Here is an 18378-nt window from a genome sequence, read left to right as displayed (position 1 = left end):
CCTTGTAGCACCTCGGCCATGTCTCTTCTGTACGAATGTGTGAACACAGTGATAGCAGGTGAGAACTTTGAAACTCTTAATCTCAAAAAGAACAAGTTAGATTTACACAGAGCAGTTAAATAACGTCCACTATAAAATCCCTTTTTACCTACAGTTTTAATTTGCTTAATGTAACCAAATTAAATCACATAGTGAACTTTAAGTCAGATATATAATATAAAATTGAAACTGAAATTCTCAGCTGTGAGTATATATGAGAGAAACAATACCACACTTGCTAAAGGCAAGACATCTATAAATATATTAGAAGCAAGAAGATGATGGACTGGGTAAGCCCATTGCTCAGTGAGGAGGGAGAAGCTGTAACAGGAAACTTGGAAATAGCAGCAGTGCTTCATGATTTCTTTGTTTTGGTCTTCACCGAGAAGTCTGATGAAGGAATGCCTAACGTAGTGAATGCTAATGGGAAAGGGGTAGGTTTAGAAAATAAAATTTAAAAAAAAAAGTTAAAAATCACTTAGAAAAGTGAGATGTCTGCAGGTGACCAGGGCCTGATGAAATGCATCCTAGAATATTCAAGGAGCTGATACAGGAGGTATCTGAGTCTTTAGCTATCATCGTTGAAAAATCATGGAAGTCAGGAGAGATTCCAGAAGACTGGAAAAGGGCTAATATAGTGCCCATCTATAAAAAGGGAAATAAGAACAACCCATGGAACTATAGACCAGTCACTTTAACTTCTGTGCCAGGAAAGATAATGGAGCAGGAAATAGTCTGCAAACACTTGGCAGATGGTAAGGTGATAGGGCAACAGCCAGCATGGATTTGTTAAGAACAAATCATGTCAAACCAATCTGATAGCTTTCCTTGATAGGACAACGAGTCTTGTGGATAAGGGAGAAGCGGTGAACGTGGTATACCTACACTTTAGTAAGGCATTTGATACGGTCTCGCATGATCTTATCAATAAACTAGGCAAATACAACTTAGATGGGGCTACTATAAGGTGGGTGCATAACTGGCTGGATAACCGTTCTCAGAAGGTAGTTAACTGTTCACAATCCTGCTGGAAAGGTATAACAAAGTGGAGTTCTGCAAGGATCTGTTTTGGGACCGGTTCTGTTCAATATCTTCATCAGCGATTTAGATAATGGCATAGAGAGTACACTTATTAAGTTTGCAGATACCACCAAGCTGGGAGTGCTTGCAACTGCTTTGGAGGATAGGGTCACAATTCAAAGTGATATGGATAAATTGGAGAAACGGTCTCAGGTAAACAGGATGAAGTTGAATAAGGACAAATGCAAAGTGCTCCACTTAGGAAGGAACAATCAGCTTCACACGTACAGAATGGGAAGCAACTGTCTAGGAAGGAGTACGGCAGAAAGGGATCTAGGGGTCATAGTGGACCACAAGCTAAATATGAGTCAACAGTGTGACGGTGTTGCAAAAAAAGCCAACATGCTTCTAGGCTGCATTAGCAGGTGTGTTGTGAGCAAGACAGGAGAAGTCATTCTTCCGCTCCACTCTGCGCTGATCAGGCCTCAGTTGAAATATTGTGTCCAGTTCTGGGCATAACATTTCAAGAAAGATGTGGAGAAATTGGAGAAGGTCCAGAGAAGAGCAATAAGAATTATGAAAGGTCTGGAGAACATGACTCATGAAGGAAGACTGAAAGAATTGGGCTTGTTTAGTTTGGAAAAGAGAAGATTGAGAGGGGACATGATAGTGGTTTTCAGGAATCTAAAAGGGTGTCATTAGGAAGAGGGAGAAAAATTGTTCTTCCTGGCCTCTGAGGAATGGGCTTAAACTGCAGCAAGGGAGGTTTAGGTTGGACATTAGGAAAAACATCCTACCTGTCAGGGTGGTTAAACACTGGAATAAATTGTGTAGGGAGGTTGTGGAATCTCCATCTCTGGAGATATGTAAGAGTAGGTTAGATAAATGTCTATCAGGGATGGTCTAGACCCGTGGTCCCCAACACGGTGCCTGCGGGCGCCATGGCGCCCGCGGGGGCATTTCAATGCGCCCGCCAGGTGCTTGGGGCTGGCCTGGCCCCGGGCACATGGCGCACGGGCGCTTGCGGGGGGAGCGCGCTTGGCGGGGAGAGCGCCGGGCACTCGGCGGGAGGGGGGAGCGCCGGCTCCGGGCGCGCGGCACTCGGCGGGGGGGGGGGGGGGGGAGCGCCGGGCCTGGGCGCGCGGCCCTTGGAGGGGGCCCCGCCCCCGGGCGCGCAGCTATGGGGGGGCCCGGCCCCCAGGCGCGCGGCTAGGTGGGGCCCCGCCCCCGGGCGCGTGGATGGGGTGGCCGCCCCCGGTACCCGCCCCCTGGCGCCCGGCGGGCAAACGGCCACGCCCCCTGGCACCTGACAACCTAAAAAGGTTGGGGACCACTGGTCTAGACAGTACTGCCATGAGGGCAGGGGACTGGACTTGATGACCTCTCAAGGTCCGTTCCAGTCCTAGTATTCTATGATTCTATAAAAAGCAAACAAAGTTCAGCAATAATAAAATATTCAAAGTCTTTTAAATAAAGCACAATTCAAATGCACAAACCCCAGCAAATACAAATATTAAGTTCTGTACCTGTATCGAGTAAGGATGTGAGCATATAACTGTGTAAACGGTTAACCGATAAGCCTGGGCTTACTGGTTAGCGTTCATGGTTACATGCAGGCTCCCACCCTGCTCCTGGGGAGCTGGCTGCCACCCTATGCTGCTGCTTCTGTATCAAAGGCAGCAGCCCAGGGAGGCAAGCGGGAGCCAGTTATCGTGGAAACAGACTTAAAAGCTGGCTTCCCTGCACACACTGGCTCCCGGGGAGCCTTCCGCAGGTGTGTGTAACTGTAACTGCTGAGTTTTTTAGTGGTTACATGTTGACACGATTACCCACATTTCAACATCCCTACTATCCAGCACCTTCCCATACGTGCCTTACAGATCCTCCAACCAACAGTTCTGCTGATGCAGGAGCCACAAAAGAAAGCAACACCCTCACCCAGTAACGTGGGGGGTTCTGCAGGGGATAAAGATTAAAAACTCTCATGTGATTCGAGTCTGCAGATATGTCTGAATACTCACAAGTGACAGACTGGCTAAGTAAAAAGGAGCTTTCTCCCCGGGGTGTTTGCCATGGAGTCATACCCTGCCAGAGCTCAGATGCCCACTGTAATCAACAGGAAAGCTGCCTTATCCCCTATGGCTTTTGCTAACTTAATTGGGTTTAATGTGGTTACTTTGAGTAGCAGTCACTGCTGTCCCATTTTTCCAGGGGAAGCAGAGTCAGAAATCCAGGGGTGCAGACACTTGGTGACCTTTTATGTAGCATCTGGGTAGCTAGATGGAAACTGTAAAAGAGACTCAGGCAACCCCTTGGCAAGGGCAAAGCCCTGAAAATAGCGCTCTTTGGCAGCTCCCCTCATGCCTCCCTTTGTTCTTCAATATCGCACGAGTCTATTCTCGGGCCTTGCTTGAACAGACTTCACAGCTGTGTTGACGTTGCACCAAATCATGTGCTTATGTGCATGGCAGCCAGAAAGCAGTAGGGCAAGACCACCAAGCCACACCTTCATACAAGAGCCAAGTCAGATGTTGTGTATTCAGTTTTATTTTGTTTGTACGTCATTGTGCTGAACAAATGTAACTTGAGTGCTTGTGTGTTTCAGTTCTGATATCTCTATCCTCTGGGATGCCCAATCACAGTGCCAGCATCCAGGTACAGCACTTCTCTTCGTGGTTTTATTCTGCCATGTTACACCTCTTCAGAAACCTGGGGGGGAGCAATACTCCAGATGTTTGAAACGGGAGCCTGCTGATTAGACAGTTTTGCTCATTGTCTGGCTTTTATCCAGTTCGTGTTTTGGGTTCCTAAACTTCCTTTCCTCGATATCTGTGTTACGTGCTCTCCCTAAAGGCAGTTTGGGGCAGTGAAGGCCAGATGCCCAAGACCAAGTCAATTTTGGAGCTTTGCTAGTCCTTCTGATCAGTGTCACTTAGTCAGTGGTGGCCCATGTTCCTTTCATCTGGTGATGTTAACGTGACAATATTGTCTTAACAGTGGTCACAGATCCTGTAACACTGCTTTGTCGTGTCTCACACCCACCCTACTGCAGTGAATAATGTCGAGCACGAAAATCGTTTCAGTAGTCTTCTCGAAGCTCGTGTTAATCCTGACTTGCACTTTTTTCTAGCTCTGCGTTCAGAAGTTAAGAATACTAATAGAAGACTCTGATCAGAACTGTAAGTGTTGCTTTTCTTCCCACAGGCTTCATTAGCCAGTTGGATGGGGTTCACTTGCAGCAGTATTAAAAGCAGTTCTAGAAAACAGATAGTTCAGTATTGTAGAGTGCCCAGTATTGTGTGGATTGGTGCATGTGGCCTAAGGAATTTAATAATTATGAATAGTGAAAATCAACTAATCTGTACAACTAGCTGTTTAAGTAGATGAATAGTAGTGCCACTTACGGGATGCTAAATCTAAAACAAAGATTTTTCCATTTCCTGGGTTTTCTCTTCATAAATCTTCCAGTGAGCAAGCACACCCAAGAAAAGCTAGTTATTCCATAGAGTAATGGTAAAATCCAAGATTACCAGGCTGTTAGTGCTGGGAAATGCCTTGGCATAAGTTACTTCTAGACAAAATCATTTAAACCCTTTTGTGACGTAGTGGGGGGGAACTTGCTGGTTTCTGTGGGTCTGTGGTAACCCCACTGGCTGCCGCAGGTATCACAGCCCAGAAGGACAGGGATGGGTCATTATGCAAAGAGGCCCTCTCAACCCGTCTGACCAGCTAACCCCCATGGAGAGGAACAAAGGAAGGTGAATGCTGCCCTGGCTGTGGGGCAGGGCTGGAGGAGAGTGAGTTAGTTTCTGTCTGGGAGCATGGAGGAAGCAGCCTCAGCAAAGGCTGGGGGGTTTAGAAGCCGAGACCCCTGCCCCATATCAAGGAGGGCTGAGGCATCCTAGGCCTGCCCTGTAACCTGATGACATCTGTGCTGTATCCTGGAGAAGCAATAAACCACCTCTATTCTACTGGCTGGTGGAGTCTGTTCGTACCATTTCGGGGTGCAGGAGACGGGGGACCCCCAACGCACCGTCACACCTTTTTAGTGAAGAACTTGTTGCAAGCATCTGTTGAGAGAGCTATAAATGTCTCCTCGCCTTCCGAGAACGGCCCCTTGTCCATGCAGTGGTTCTGTGTGCGCTGTCGGAGTTCCCTCACACTCGGGCAGAACCCAGTCACTGAGCACATGCAGTAACGTCTCAGGTCACGCTCTGCACTTCATCCAGTCCCCATGTTGGTGCTAGCAGTGCAGCTGACCTGGCAGCCCAGATGCTCCATAGCAATTTTCAGTCTGGCGTGGTCTTCCTATGACCATGCACCTCGAGTCTCTTACTCTGCACAGCTGTTAATTCCTTCATGGTACCAGCCACCACTGCTATTACAGCAGGCATCTCTCCAGCTCCAGTCCTGGGGGAACAGTTACTTGAGGGTGTGTAGGTGTAAATGCTCTAACCAACACTGCTGGCCAGAATAATGTAACCTGGCCTACGTGGAGGTCGTGCACACGTCTCCGAGAACCACGGTTACTGCCTCTCCTTGCAGTCCCTGATTGTCTGTGACCTGACTGACGTGGGAGGGCTTGAGGTTAGGTTGCTCTTTTCGTTCTCTAACTGGTAAATGTTGCTCTTTCTGCCAGTTGATTTCCAGCAGTAAATGCAGGATTGGAGGCTAGGTGGGAAAGCTGGCCCATCTGAAAGTCCCCTGTGCTTGCAAGAAACAATGCAGTACGTCTGAGTTTGGAATAATTTTCTCTTTCCCCCCACAGTGAAGTACCTGGGTTTGTTAGCAATGTCCAAAATCCTGAAAACTCATCCCAAGTCAGTTCAGTCCCACAAGGATCTCATTCTCCAGTGTCTGGACGACAAGGATGAATCCATCCGACTCAGAGCATTAGATCTCCTGTATGGCATGGTATGTTTCCGGGCATCTCCCCACCCACTTACAAAAGATGCTTGCAGCGATGGCCTTGCCCTTTCTTAGCCCCTTTATGCTGGGTGGAAGGGCTGGCATGCCAGGGAAAGATTCCCCTGATCACAGGCACCACGGAAGACAGCTCTTTGGCTGCTGTCTGAAGACTTGTTGCAGATCATGGCTTGGCTGGGCGATGCTGGGCGCTGTAGCTCATGGAGCTCTGGAAATTCCAGATGCCGTAGCTCGGACAAAGCTCCAGGACTGCCTGTGTCATGCTGTAGCTGAGGAGCTGCTTGAAATCAGGACCAGGCATGCCAGTTGTCTCTTGCACAAACCCAAACACTCCTGTCCCTCCCCTAAGGCGCTGCCCCTTCTCTGAGCCCCTGCTCACGACACTCCCCCCCCCCCCCATGCTTGTTCTCCCCACTCCCCTCACAGGGCTAGGGGTGGAGCCAAGGCATTTAGAGTGTGGGAGGGGCTCCAGAATGACTGACAGGGGGTTGGTGTGCAGGCGGGGTGAGGGGTGCGAGCTCTGGGCAGGCTCCAGCTGGATGGTGCTTGCCTTGGGCAGCCCTTGGAAATGATCGGCTTATCCAGTTCCTAGATGCAGGGTGCCAGGCAGGTCTGAACACCTCCCCTGCCTGCAGGCACCGCCCCAGAGCTCGCATTGGCATGGAGGGGGGGGGCAGTACAGAGACCCCTTGGCTGCCCCTGCGCGTAGGAGCTTGGCCATTCCCAGTGTTTTCAGGAGCCATGGGAAGCCAGACCGGTGGGGAGCGTGCCCTCCTGAGCCACCAGCCGGACAGTTAGTGGTCTGCTAGCTCCCAGATTGGTGTCAGTAGCCTCTGGGATTTGGTCCCTGGTTCTGGGAGACTCCCGCCAGTCAGGGAGACGTGGCAACCCTGATCAGGACACAGATTTGGCTTTAAGCCACTGTAATATGCCATTCCCCTCTTTGGCCTTGAGGCGTAACACAGAATCTCATGGCCAGTGTGTGTGTGTGCGCGCATGTTGTGTGTGGTTTTTTTGCTCCTTTATAAGGAATTTTTAATCCTGCTGCATGGACTAAAGAAATAGTTTAATGAGATAATTTTGTAGATTTTTCGAAGTTACTGCTGTAATGACCTTGGTGTATAAAATGCCTTGCACCTAAAAAGCTCTGAAAACACACTGGCAGGGGTGGATCGTGGCAGACTTCATTGTCAGTATCCCAGCATTGGAGTGCAGATAAAGGATGTTGTCTCATTTGAAGTGTTTTTCTGGTCGTGGGCAGAGTGTCTAACCAAGTTATTGTGGCCTAGGGGTCTGGAGGTCAAGATGTCTTTTTACCTATTCAAAAGACAGCCCTTCCAGCAATGCTGCCTGGCGTTCTGCCAACACGCTGACTCAGGAAGAAGAGTGCCATAGACTGAGTCATCTATAGCACTTCTGCAACACCTCCGCTTCCTTGAGGGCCTCCGTCTAGACACTAGTCAGGCTTGAGGTGTGCTGTGATAGTCGCATGAGTGATGGTCACAAACTTGCACTGAATTCCCTGCTGGGGTGCTACTGGTTAAGATATTAAGTTCCCAGAGCAAGTTCAAGTGCAGTTGTGCTCTGATAAGTGACGTACAAAGTTAGCATTGTTTTCTGGGTAGCGGGGTGATTTAATAAATCTCTTAGATTTGATCAGTTTACAAATGTAATGGTTGGCACGGCTGAGCTGAAAATCCTGCATCATCTTTGAGGCTTCTGCGTCATTGCCATATTGTAATGCTAATTCTGAGCCCCTGTATTGGGTCTGCGTTGCTAATAAGAGTGAAAGTAATAACCAGATTTCCATTTTCCATTGTGACTCTGCATACACGCATAGGGCAGGTCTGCTGAAGAAGTCGTATCGTATGTACGTTCAAGGGGTGGGAATCCGAAGGAGCAGTCATTGGGGAAACACTGAAAATGAAAAAGGCTCTGAAAGTTTGTTGTTTGCTTTAGCTTTAAAATGTGATGCATCACATCCATAATGCTTCACTGTAGTATCCTTGCAGTTATGGTTTGAAAATGACTCTGATCTAGTGGTCAGGGCCCTACCAAGTTCAGTTCTGAGCCTGTGCCAATAAATCTCTGCTAGATCAGGTGTTCCAGCACAAATGGTATCCAGACATACTCCAACAAACAAATTCAGTCCCTGTCTGCAGCTAAATTGAACAGTAGTCCAGCACCGGAGATGATGTTGGTATCTCTGCATCTTTCATGTTTGTCTCACCCACAGATGCATAAAATCGCTCCAACGCTTTTCCTCGGCTTTTATGAAATGTGAAAGACGTGCATGTGTCTGTGGTTCGTGTCTCATTTCATTCTTAAAACAGGTGTCCAAAAAGAATCTGATGGAGATAGTGAAGAAACTGATGATTCATGTGGACAAAGCGGAAGGGACAACGTACCGAGATGAGTTACTCACCAAAATCATAGACATATGTAGCCAGTCCAACTACCAGTACATCACCAACTTCGAATGGTAAGTGCTTTTGCATCTGGGCTTTGACACAAGTAGTGATGGCATCATCTGCTTGCCTGCTCTTAAGATTGTATCCCCTTTGCCTCCTTAGGTACATAAGCATCCTGGTGGAACTGACCCGGTTGGAAGGTACTCGGCACGGTCACCTTATAGCGGCTCAGATGCTGGATGTAGCTATCCGGGTTAAAGCCATCCGTAAGTTTGCCGTTTCCCAGATGGCTATGCTCCTGGACAATGCCCATCTGATAGCCAGCAACGCCCAGAGGAACGGCATCTGTGAGGTGCTCTATGCTGCTGCCTGGATATGCGGGGAGTTCTCCGAGTAAGTGCAGAAGGGAGGGTTTGGAATCCCGTGTGCAAGGTGCAAGTGGAACGTTTGCCGACGGAGACGCCTGTCGCTTGAAAGAGGAGGAGTCTCTGGGGGGAGAAGCTCAGGACATGCCTCTTGGCGCACAGTCAGGAGTATTTCAGACTGGCCACTGCTTTTCCCAGACGAATGCAGCTACTCCTCCCCAGGGTGGCTACTCCATGTGAAAGGCTGTTGGGCTAGTCTGGAGCACTGCCCCTCTGCCTCCACCAGCCTCCTGGCCATTTCAGTGGCAGCCGTCCCTTGCAATGGCCCTTTGGACCCCTTGGGCCTGTCATCCTGCCCAGGGCTCACCTATGCCTAGAGTTGCATCAGTCTGCTCAACTGCACGTGGTGCCCCATCTGCCAGGCCACGCCCAGGGCTCCTAGGTCAGAGTCAAGGCATAAAGGGAACCACCGGGCCTTTTCCTTTCCTCTCATGTCCAGCTGCCTAGTCAGGAGTGCGTACGGGACACTGAGGAACAGGCTCCCCTTAGGGAATTATCGGCCTCCCGACGTGAGACCATGGCAGGCACATCTTTACTTGACTTGGATGAAAGGGCCCATCAAGATCTCCTGAAGCAGCGCAAAAGGTCAGGGGAGGGGGGAGTTGCAGGCTAAGGAGGCTGTAGGAGAGTCTGACAAGACAGTAGACGTTTTGGAAGCCAATGGACCATCTAGAGTTGCTAAGGTGCTGTGGCAAACCCCGACATCTATTCCCCCAGCAGCAAGAGGGGTTGAACGCCAGTATTTCATCCCTCAGAGACCATGAGAACCTTTTTACGCATCCTCCACCAGGTACTCTAGTGGTGCAAGCCCCTGACCATAGGGAGAGCCGGGCAACTGGGACATACTCCCAAAGCCAAGGAGCCCAAGAGGTTACACTTACTAGGCCACAAGGTATACGCTACTGGAGGCCTCCAGCTCCGCATTGCGAATCAGCAGGCATTGCTCGGTAGAGATGCCTGTAATTCTTGGGCAGCCTTGGGAAAATTCAAGGAACTCCTCCCGTCTGACGCCAGACAAGAATTTGGGCCGATGACAGACGAAGGAAAGATTGTCTTGTGCGTGGCCCTGCAGGCAGCATTAGACTCGGCCAATTCCGTGTCATGTGCTATAGCGATGGCTGTAGTCATGTGCAGGAATTCGTGGCTTCAGATATTGGGTATCCCACCCGAAGTACAAAACACCATTCAGGGCCTGCCCTTTGGGTGGTCGGGCCTCCTTTCTGACCAAACTCCAAGTTCCATAACCTGAAAGATTCAAGAGCTATCTTTAAGTTGCTGGGCATACATATACCAGTCTCGCAAAAGAGGCCCTTCGGCCCCCACCCACCACCTCGACCTTATCAACTAGGCACTAAACAGGACTTCTCCAGGGGCAGGAGTAGAAACACTGGGGGTAGGAACGGTGGGAGTTGCTCGAGGTCTAACTCCGACAGGGATGCTGGACCTTCCCACAAGGGTCACGGCTCCCCATCAGGATTTTGAAGGTGCACCCAGGGACAGCCTCGCAGTCCTATCTGTGGATGTCGCTTTTTCAGTTGTCTATCCAGCTTCCACCGTGCCTGGTCACAGATCACATCGGGCCGCTGAGTCCTTGACCTGGTGGAAGTGGGATATTCTATCCCATTCTGTTCCCTTCCATCCCCTTTCCCTGTCCCTCTGCAGGGATCTTCTCAACCAAGCGGTGCACTCACTCCTTGCGCTAGGGATGGTAGAGGAGGTGGTTCAGGGGAAGGGGTTTTATTCCAGATATTTCCTAATCCCGAAAGCCGAAGGGGTCTTCGCCCCATACTGGACCTCAGGTCTTGATGCCTTTATAAAAAGACAAGGTTCTTATAAAAGTCCGCGGCCCTCGACCTGAAAGATGCGTGTTCCATATATCAATCTTTCCTGCCCATAGCCGGCCATTCCTATTCCCAGTCAGCGGTGCTTCCGTTGGGCCTTTCTGCAGCCCCAAGCATGTTCACAAAGTGCATGGCAGGCGTGGCTGCCTTCCTTCCAAGCGTCGAGGCCAAGCGTTCCCGTCCCTGCACAGCTGGCTTATCAAGTGCGAGTTGCTAGGTCCCGCAACTGGCAAAGGCTGCATTGCTCTGCTTGGGGCTCATGCTGGACAAGGCCAACCCTCCTCTGTCTCGACACAGCGGGTAGTTTGTGGGAGCCCTGCTGGACTCCGCGCAGGCCAGGGCCTCCCTCCCCAATCCCCAGTTCCTGGCAATAAAAGCTCATCCCTGCAACGTGTTGAATCCGACACTGAGTCTCCAGAGCAAACGTTTATTTAAAAAAATAGTAAATTGAGTGCACTTTAACTAGAGATCACTGAGATGGGAAACTAAAATGCTGCTTCTGCAGAGGTGAACCAAAAGTATTCTTGCTAACAAGACTGTTACAGTAACATGGGACTGTTAAACAATTGCTGATCTCAAACATTTATGGACACATGGGTTTATATTATTGTCCTATTTTTCTCTCTTGTCTTGTCTCCGAAAATGTGGGTCATAATACACATGTCAACAATAGTGGACTAAAAGCCAATACCAGCCAGTCAAAACATTAAAGACAAAGCATAAGTTAAGCCCTTGTGTTACCTACCAGATTGACAGGACTAGATTTCTTGTGCAGCCTTATGCTTTCCTCGGATCTAACATTTTGTTTAAAATAGTGACATCTGGGCCTTTGAGAAGTCCAGCCAATTTCCCATTGACTGTAAAAGGGGGCCAGGATTCTACCCCCAAATTCCAGCCCTTCTGGTTGTGAAATTCGTCCTGAGTAAGGCTGCATGTGCATCATGGCTTCCGTGACTTGTTCAGTGCCAGTGTGACTGGCCCCAGGGGCTGGCCAGGTATGCCCTGCTGCGCAGCAGCAACCCTGGGTCCTCCTGCTAAGAGTTAGTAAAGGGTGTTTGTATTCAAGGTCATGGACAGATCTCTGGCTGCGATGGATGTTTGTTCACTGGCTGTGACCTGTCCATGACTTACTGGAGATGCCCATGGCTAATTCCTAGCTTTAGTCATGAGAGTTTGAAACACAAATGCTTTGCAGCCAGACTGGGAATAGAGTTTGGCTAACAGAGTTCTGCTGAAAATCTTTTCAGGTCTAGATAGTTTTTGAAGCTGTATATGAAACTTGGCGAAATGTGGAGCTTCTGAAATTGACTGCACCTCTTTCTGCCTTCCTCTGCATCCATTCACTGTCTTTCAGACACCTTGAGGAATCCAACCAGACATTAGAAGCAATGCTGAGGCCTAAAGTTACCACTCTACCAGGCCACATCCAGGCAGTTTATGTCCAGAACATGGTAAAGCTTTATGCATCCATCCTACAACAGAAGGAGCAAGCTGGGGAGAAGGAAGCAGCCCAGGAAATTACCCAGCTGATGATCGATCGTTTGCCTCAGTTTGTGCAGAGTGCAGATCTGGAAGTTCAAGAGAGGGTAAGAAAGCTAAATGGTCTGGTTTTGTCAAAGTGCTCTTTAACCATCTACTATTGGTTGAATTGGTGAGCGCAAATGACTATAATCTTGCATGGATCACGCATGTATAAATGCTTATGCAAGATCTCTGCTCGCATTGTGTGCCTTGCACACCTCAGGGATGCAGGTCGGTAAACAGTCCTTATATTTATAGACGTGGAAACGGAAACCCAGGGAGATTGAATGATGTGCCCACGTTCGCTCACACAGCAAGACGCTGGCTGAGTCCATCTCACTCTCGATCCCATGCTTCATCCATTAGACCAAACTCAGTCTATATAAGCAGTGTGCAGTGGTCCCAGGATATGGGAGGCACAAGATAGGGCAAGTCATACATTCAGTGGACAGACTTCGGTTGATGCAAGATACAAACTCTGGAAACCATGGGAAAAGTTCTGTGTAGTTCGAAAGCTTGTACCTCACAACCAAAGCTGGTCCAATAAAAGACATAAATAACACACAGTTTCATTCCCAAACCAGTCCTGCCAAGATCTAGATCTATAAACACTATGTTCATGTTTCCATAATGAAAAGCATCAGTCTTTGTTTCTTTATACCCTGCCATGCTTATCACCCTGGCTGAACACCTTTGGATTGCAATTCTTCATAGGAGGCAGGCAGTTAAGCAGGAAATCAGCACCCATAACCCCCATGGAAAAATCCCAGGTTCCTGATGGATTCCAGTACTAGGTGGCATGGTCACATGTCTTTCTGGGACCAGCCACAGTTTGGACTTACAGGACAAACATGATGATTAACAGATTGTTGGTTTGAGATCCAAGTCATTAAGATCCAGAGCATCAGCAGTGATTAGCACATTTATAATTACAAAGAGATCCATGCTTCATATAAAACAAGGGGGGACGTGACAGTCCCCTCCCTACGACCCTCTTGGCAGTCTGGGATTGCAGCCATGATAGCTAAGCCACAGTCCCCAACCAGATCCCAAGTGAGGACCATTATATAGCCCCCACTGAATTAAAAATTGGCATTGGTGTGCAAAGTGAAGGGGGAGAGAGGTCGTTACTTCCAGTATATGGACAGAGGAGAGGGCATAGAATATAGATTCAAAATAGTAAGTGAAAATTACGTGCATAATGAAACCTGATTTAAAAAAAAATGCTCTGACTTTTATAACCAGTGCAGCCAGTTTTGCCAACTAAGCCATGAAATCATGAGGAAAAATAGGCAAAACAATTCATTTGAGGCTCAGTATTTGGTTCCCTGCCTAGCAAGAGTTGTCAGTCTCTAGCTTCAGGGATGTCAGTACAATTACACGCTGCTGTATCTCACCGCGACTCTTTACTGTTTGCTAATTCGGTGACTCCTGTGCATTGACCCCAGTTCTTAAACTTTTTGTATTTGTTTTTGCAGGCTTCTTGCATCTTACAGCTGATTAAATACATTCAGAAGCTACAAATAAAAGAGGTGCCCGTAGCCGAGGAAGTGATAGCCCTGTTTGCGGGAGAACTGAACCCGGTAGCTCCTAAAGCCCAGAAAAAAGTCCCAGTTCCGGAAGGGTAAGATGTTCCCCTCTACAGTGTTTTGATTGTAAGCTCTGAAAAAATGGGGGTGGGCCTTCCTGCGCGCCTCGAAAATGCTTAACACGCTGTTAAATAATTTTAGTAATAAAGCTAATTCTGGGTAGAAACAGTTCACATGGCTGTGCCCAGGAACAGAGCTAGCTGCTGTAAGTAACTATATTGACCTTCGTCTCAGTCTATAATTGTTGCAATTGTTGCCAGTTTGGACCTTGACGCTTGGATCAATGAGCCTCCGTCAGATAGTGAGTCTGAAGATGAAAAACCCAAAACAATTTTCCATGATGAAGAGCAAAGGCATTCTAGACCGAGACAGCCAGAAATTGATGAGGAAGAGTTAGCCAGGGTAAGTGAACATAAAAATACAGCTTATCTATTTAAAAAAAGCCTGAGCGAGTGGTATAGCCAACATCAGTAGAGAAGTTGGAAATGGTGCCGGGCTGCATACAGCAGTGGCGGCTATGCCTTTCTCCTCACTGGGGGACATCTTCTAAAGGGAGTAAGGATAGAAGTCCTTGCATTCAGCTGCTTAATCATTTCAGACTGCTCCGGAGCATGTATGCAAATCCATACTTACAGTAATCGTCTTGATCCATGCTGCTTTTCTCCTTTGAGCTGAGAGCAAAGGGGGGTTTTTGGAACAGATTTTCCAAAGGACTCAACAACCAATGTGCAGAGCTCTTTGGAAAGTCTGGCTGCTTACTTTCATATCTAAATGGGAGCTGAGATCTTTTCCAAAGTTGGCCCCAGCTGGGCGCACTGAGCTCTTCTGAAAAATCTGACCAGTAAGCTCTGCAAATCTATATTGTGCTGACCTCTGCCGCGAAGATGAACAGAATTAAAAACAAAAATTGTTGATGGAAATGCCTGGTCATTCTACCCAATAGTCACCCGATTAAGTGGGTTTCATTGACTGGAGGTGCGCGCGCGCGCACACCCACCCACCCACCCACCCCAGTATGCACTTGACTTGGAGGCTTGTAGTTCTGGGCAAAGTGTTAGAGATGGACCTCATCAATATTGGCAGCTCTGTGTTGGGCTTTGTTACCGGTGTTGCTCACAGACTGTAAGAGTAGACGCATGCTTTTGTTAACCACCCATCCCTGTAGTGTGGGCTATTTGTATCACAGGAGTTGTAGCAAAGATGCCTTCTCTGAAACCTCACAATTCCTGTTGGCAATGCAGCTGAGAACTGTCGTGTCTGTAACTCGCTGCTTCTGGCCTTCTTCCATTTTGATCCAGAATGACTTGTTAGGTTGGAATAATTCCCTCTCCCCACTGCAACTGCAAAACAGGGATAGGAGCAATAGAACTGAGGTCAAGCCCTTGTTACCTTCAGGAAGCGTACAACTTTCCTAGCATAAAAGCCAAAGAGTAGAGAGCAGGGATATTCTTAAGGCATGTTCCCTATTAGCTTAGTATCTATTGCAACTACAAAACTTGAGAACCAGAGAGCTGATACCCTGGGCCTCTTGCAGTGCTACCCGTGTTCAGCAAGAGCACGCATTGTAATGTCTGGAAATAAAGCCGAGAGAAATCTTCAAATGTGTAACTGCAAATACTTTTTTTAGCGCCGAGAAGCCCGGAAACAGGAACAAGCAAACAATCCATTTTATATTAAAAGCTCTCCTTCCCCACAGAAGGTAAGTCTAGCTTGTTAAACAATTCTCTGGCTGTCTGTGTGTATAACAGTACAAGGGCCATCTGATTTTTTCATAGTCGCATCTTAATAGACTGTCTTGTGGATCCCTTTCCTCTCTGGGAGCACCCTGACCACTTCCTCTCTCCCATTTGTGATCTCCTAACCACTTAACGTCGTGGTGGCAACTGCAGCAATTGCTTTATGGCAGAGTGTCATATGGGCCGTATTAATGTCTGATCTTTAATGCATAATTTTTAAATTACCATCTCCTTTTGGTCTCCAGATTTTCCCGTGTCAGTTGTCTGGTCCCTTCTCTTTTTCCTTGCTTGCACATGTGTTTATTTGGTTGTGTCCTCCCCCATCCCCTTTTTTCTCATGCTTTACTGTTGTTTGGTTCCCTTCCTCCCCCTGCTGTGAGCATGCTGCCCCGGCCCACTCCATCCTTTACTCCCTCTGCTGTGTGGGCATGGTGCCTCAGTGCCATGTCCTCTTCTCTTCTGAATCACTGTACTCTCCTGTGGGTAGCTGTGATTCCTGAGGGCATCTCCAGGTGTTTGCTTTAATACATCACTAGCCTCTAGTCTAGGGGCAGCTGGGACTAACTCCTCCTTCAGTAAAGCCTAGAATCCAGCTCAGCAATAAATAGTAGCTCCAAAGAACACAAAACAAGTCAGGTGAATGCACTGACTTGGTAATTTGGATACGTGTTTTCCTTTGTAGATCAGGGTAATTAATTTATCCAAACTCCTTCTTTGTCCCCAAAAATTCCGGTGCGGGCAGTTGGATGTTCCGTTACAAGCAATGGAACGATGCAGTAAATACACTTGGCAGCATGATGGGTATGCAGATGGCCAGAAACTCAGTGAATAGCAGAGGAAGAGGGAAGTAGCAGAGTGCAGCTGGTGTGGTCAGTAGCAGTGACCCAGCAGTGAATTCAACAGACCGGCTAGATTGGATGTGCAGTGCGTCTGTTCTGTGAACCAAACGCATCAATGGAACATTAATTATGTTGATTTGCTGCCTCTCACTTCTTTTAGTCTCCTCTTTGTTTTCCACACTTCTGCCTGGGCTGGGACTTTTCATTGCCCCATTTCCCATGTCCTGATCTCAGCATTACCTCTGAGGTGGTAAGAAATAGAAACCTCCTCAGGTCACCGTGTCTCAGTTCAGTGCTTTTCTTGGCTGTAACAAGGAATGTTAACACAATCACATTTCATATGCACCTATTGTTACTTGATTAGCACCAATGAGCCACATAATTTTTCCGGTTTCATTTCATCTGCCCTTTGGAATGTTCACAGGTTAAACTGTTATTTTTGATGACTGTTTCTATATTAGAGAGACATTTTCAAGTATTTCTGAAGCAGATACTCAGACTGTAATACATCAGAATTGATTTCTTGGTTGAAGATCAGTGCAGGGTGATGGAGCTAAGCCATGCCTTTAAGCAAGGGACAATAACTCAGTATGCTCTCCTATTGTAGAGTAAATTCTAATGCACTGAATCTTCCATTTCCCAGCGATACCAAGATACGCCAGGTGTGGAGCATATACCTGTGGTCCAGATTGACCTTTCTGTTCCCTTAAAAGTTCCAGGTAAGCACATAGACCAAGCCAGTTTCAAAGTGGAGGTAAAGAATTTCAAATTTCTACAACAGAAGAGTAACGACTTCCTCTTACTTCTAGCCTCACATGTCAGGTTCCCATATTGCCTCTCATTGTGAGTGTGCTGGAAGCTACAGCTGTTAAACTTAGAACCATAGTTTCCATTCTCCTGCACAGTGGAAGGCAAGCCTTCTTTTCAGTGCTGGAGTTCAGACAAACCTATGGTGAGGTGTAATGCACAGGCTGACTGCGTAACAGGAGTATGTTGTCAGGAAAGCTCCATCTTCAGAATGTCAAAGCTCTGCAGTGACCAAAAGCTGTGATCAGAGCAGAGGGGTTGGGGATCAAGTGAATTTGAGCAGTAGGCTGCTTCTGAAAGACAGAAAAACGATGGCTGAAGTACAGTACACGGTAGAGAACAGCCTAGAGAAAGTGTGAGTGAGCTCTTTCATACCAGGGTTACGGCCTTTAATGTTCTCCGTTTCCCAAGGGTATGAAAAATGCAGTCGGACAGTCAGCTGTAGAGGAGTCTCCAGGCTGGATTCTTCCTTTGGTGATCTAACGCTCAAGAGAGTCAGCAGGAGTTATGCATGAAAATGAGCAGAATTTTGTCCATTGGCTTGCCATGGGCTGTGAAGTTGGTTGGGAGGAGGCTTTTATTGAAGGGACTGTGAAGAGCTGGGGGGTGTGAGGATAATGTGGGGCTTTGATCTTTGGGATTCGGGATGAGAAACTGGGGCAAAATGTGTTAACTCCTGCGACGGTCAGCCTGTAAGCAACTCTTACCCGAGCCATCTGCGTGGGCAGGAATGCCCATGTCCGACCAGTATGTGAAGCTGGAGGAGGAGCGGCGGCACAAACAGAAGCTTGAGAAAGACAAGAAGAAGAAACAGCAGAAGAAGGAGAAAGAGAAGAAAGGCAAGCATCGCCGCCATACCTCCCTGCACACGGAGAGCGAGGAGGACATCGCCCCGGCCCAGCACGTGGACATCATCACCGAGGAGATGCCGGAGGTCAGTTGCCCACTTGCCTTGGTGGGATGGTTGAAGAATAGCATAGGCTGGTTCCCCCCGTGAGAGAGTTAGGAGGCCTCTTGGCACATGAGGCTAAAGGCTGCAATTGACCGAATAGAAAAAATGACTAAACCCACAGGATGCGCCTGCAGTAGAAATCATGCCGCCCACAGAGACTTACAGCTTCTCTCCACGTTGAACTTGCATCCCGGTTGCAGGCTCTCTGCCAACATAGTTAATTGTACTCGCTAGTGCCTCTGGGGTGTGTTCCAATCAAAACCCAGTAACGG

The 18378-nt window shown here is 48.1% G+C and overlaps 1 protein-coding gene across 2 annotated transcripts in view; it reads left to right on the top strand.

The window, feature by feature from the left end:
* The window catches only part of AP3D1 (adaptor related protein complex 3 subunit delta 1), an 88159-nt gene that overhangs the window by 55308 nt on the left and 14473 nt on the right, over positions 1-18378 (top strand). For both annotated transcript variants that reach the window (XM_075903208.2, XM_075903209.2), the window contains 12 exons: positions 9-58; positions 3665-3714; positions 4190-4238; positions 5828-5973; positions 8319-8467; positions 8559-8789; positions 12017-12248; positions 13662-13807; positions 14033-14174; positions 15400-15471; positions 16991-17066; positions 17883-18088. In XM_075903208.2, coding sequence (XP_075759323.1) covers positions 9-58; positions 3665-3714; positions 4190-4238; positions 5828-5973; positions 8319-8467; positions 8559-8789; positions 12017-12248; positions 13662-13807; positions 14033-14174; positions 15400-15471; positions 16991-17066; positions 17883-18088 — 1549 coding nt within the window. The remainder of the gene's footprint in view (positions 1-8; positions 59-3664; positions 3715-4189; positions 4239-5827; positions 5974-8318; positions 8468-8558; positions 8790-12016; positions 12249-13661; positions 13808-14032; positions 14175-15399; positions 15472-16990; positions 17067-17882; positions 18089-18378) is intronic.

Source organism: Pelodiscus sinensis, chromosome 32 (assembly GCF_052426305.1).
Source record: "Pelodiscus sinensis isolate ZL-2025 chromosome 32, ASM5242630v1, whole genome shotgun sequence".
NCBI classification, from domain to species: Eukaryota; Metazoa; Chordata; order Testudines; family Trionychidae; genus Pelodiscus; species Pelodiscus sinensis.
This window is presented reverse-complemented; position numbering and strand designations above follow the sequence as displayed.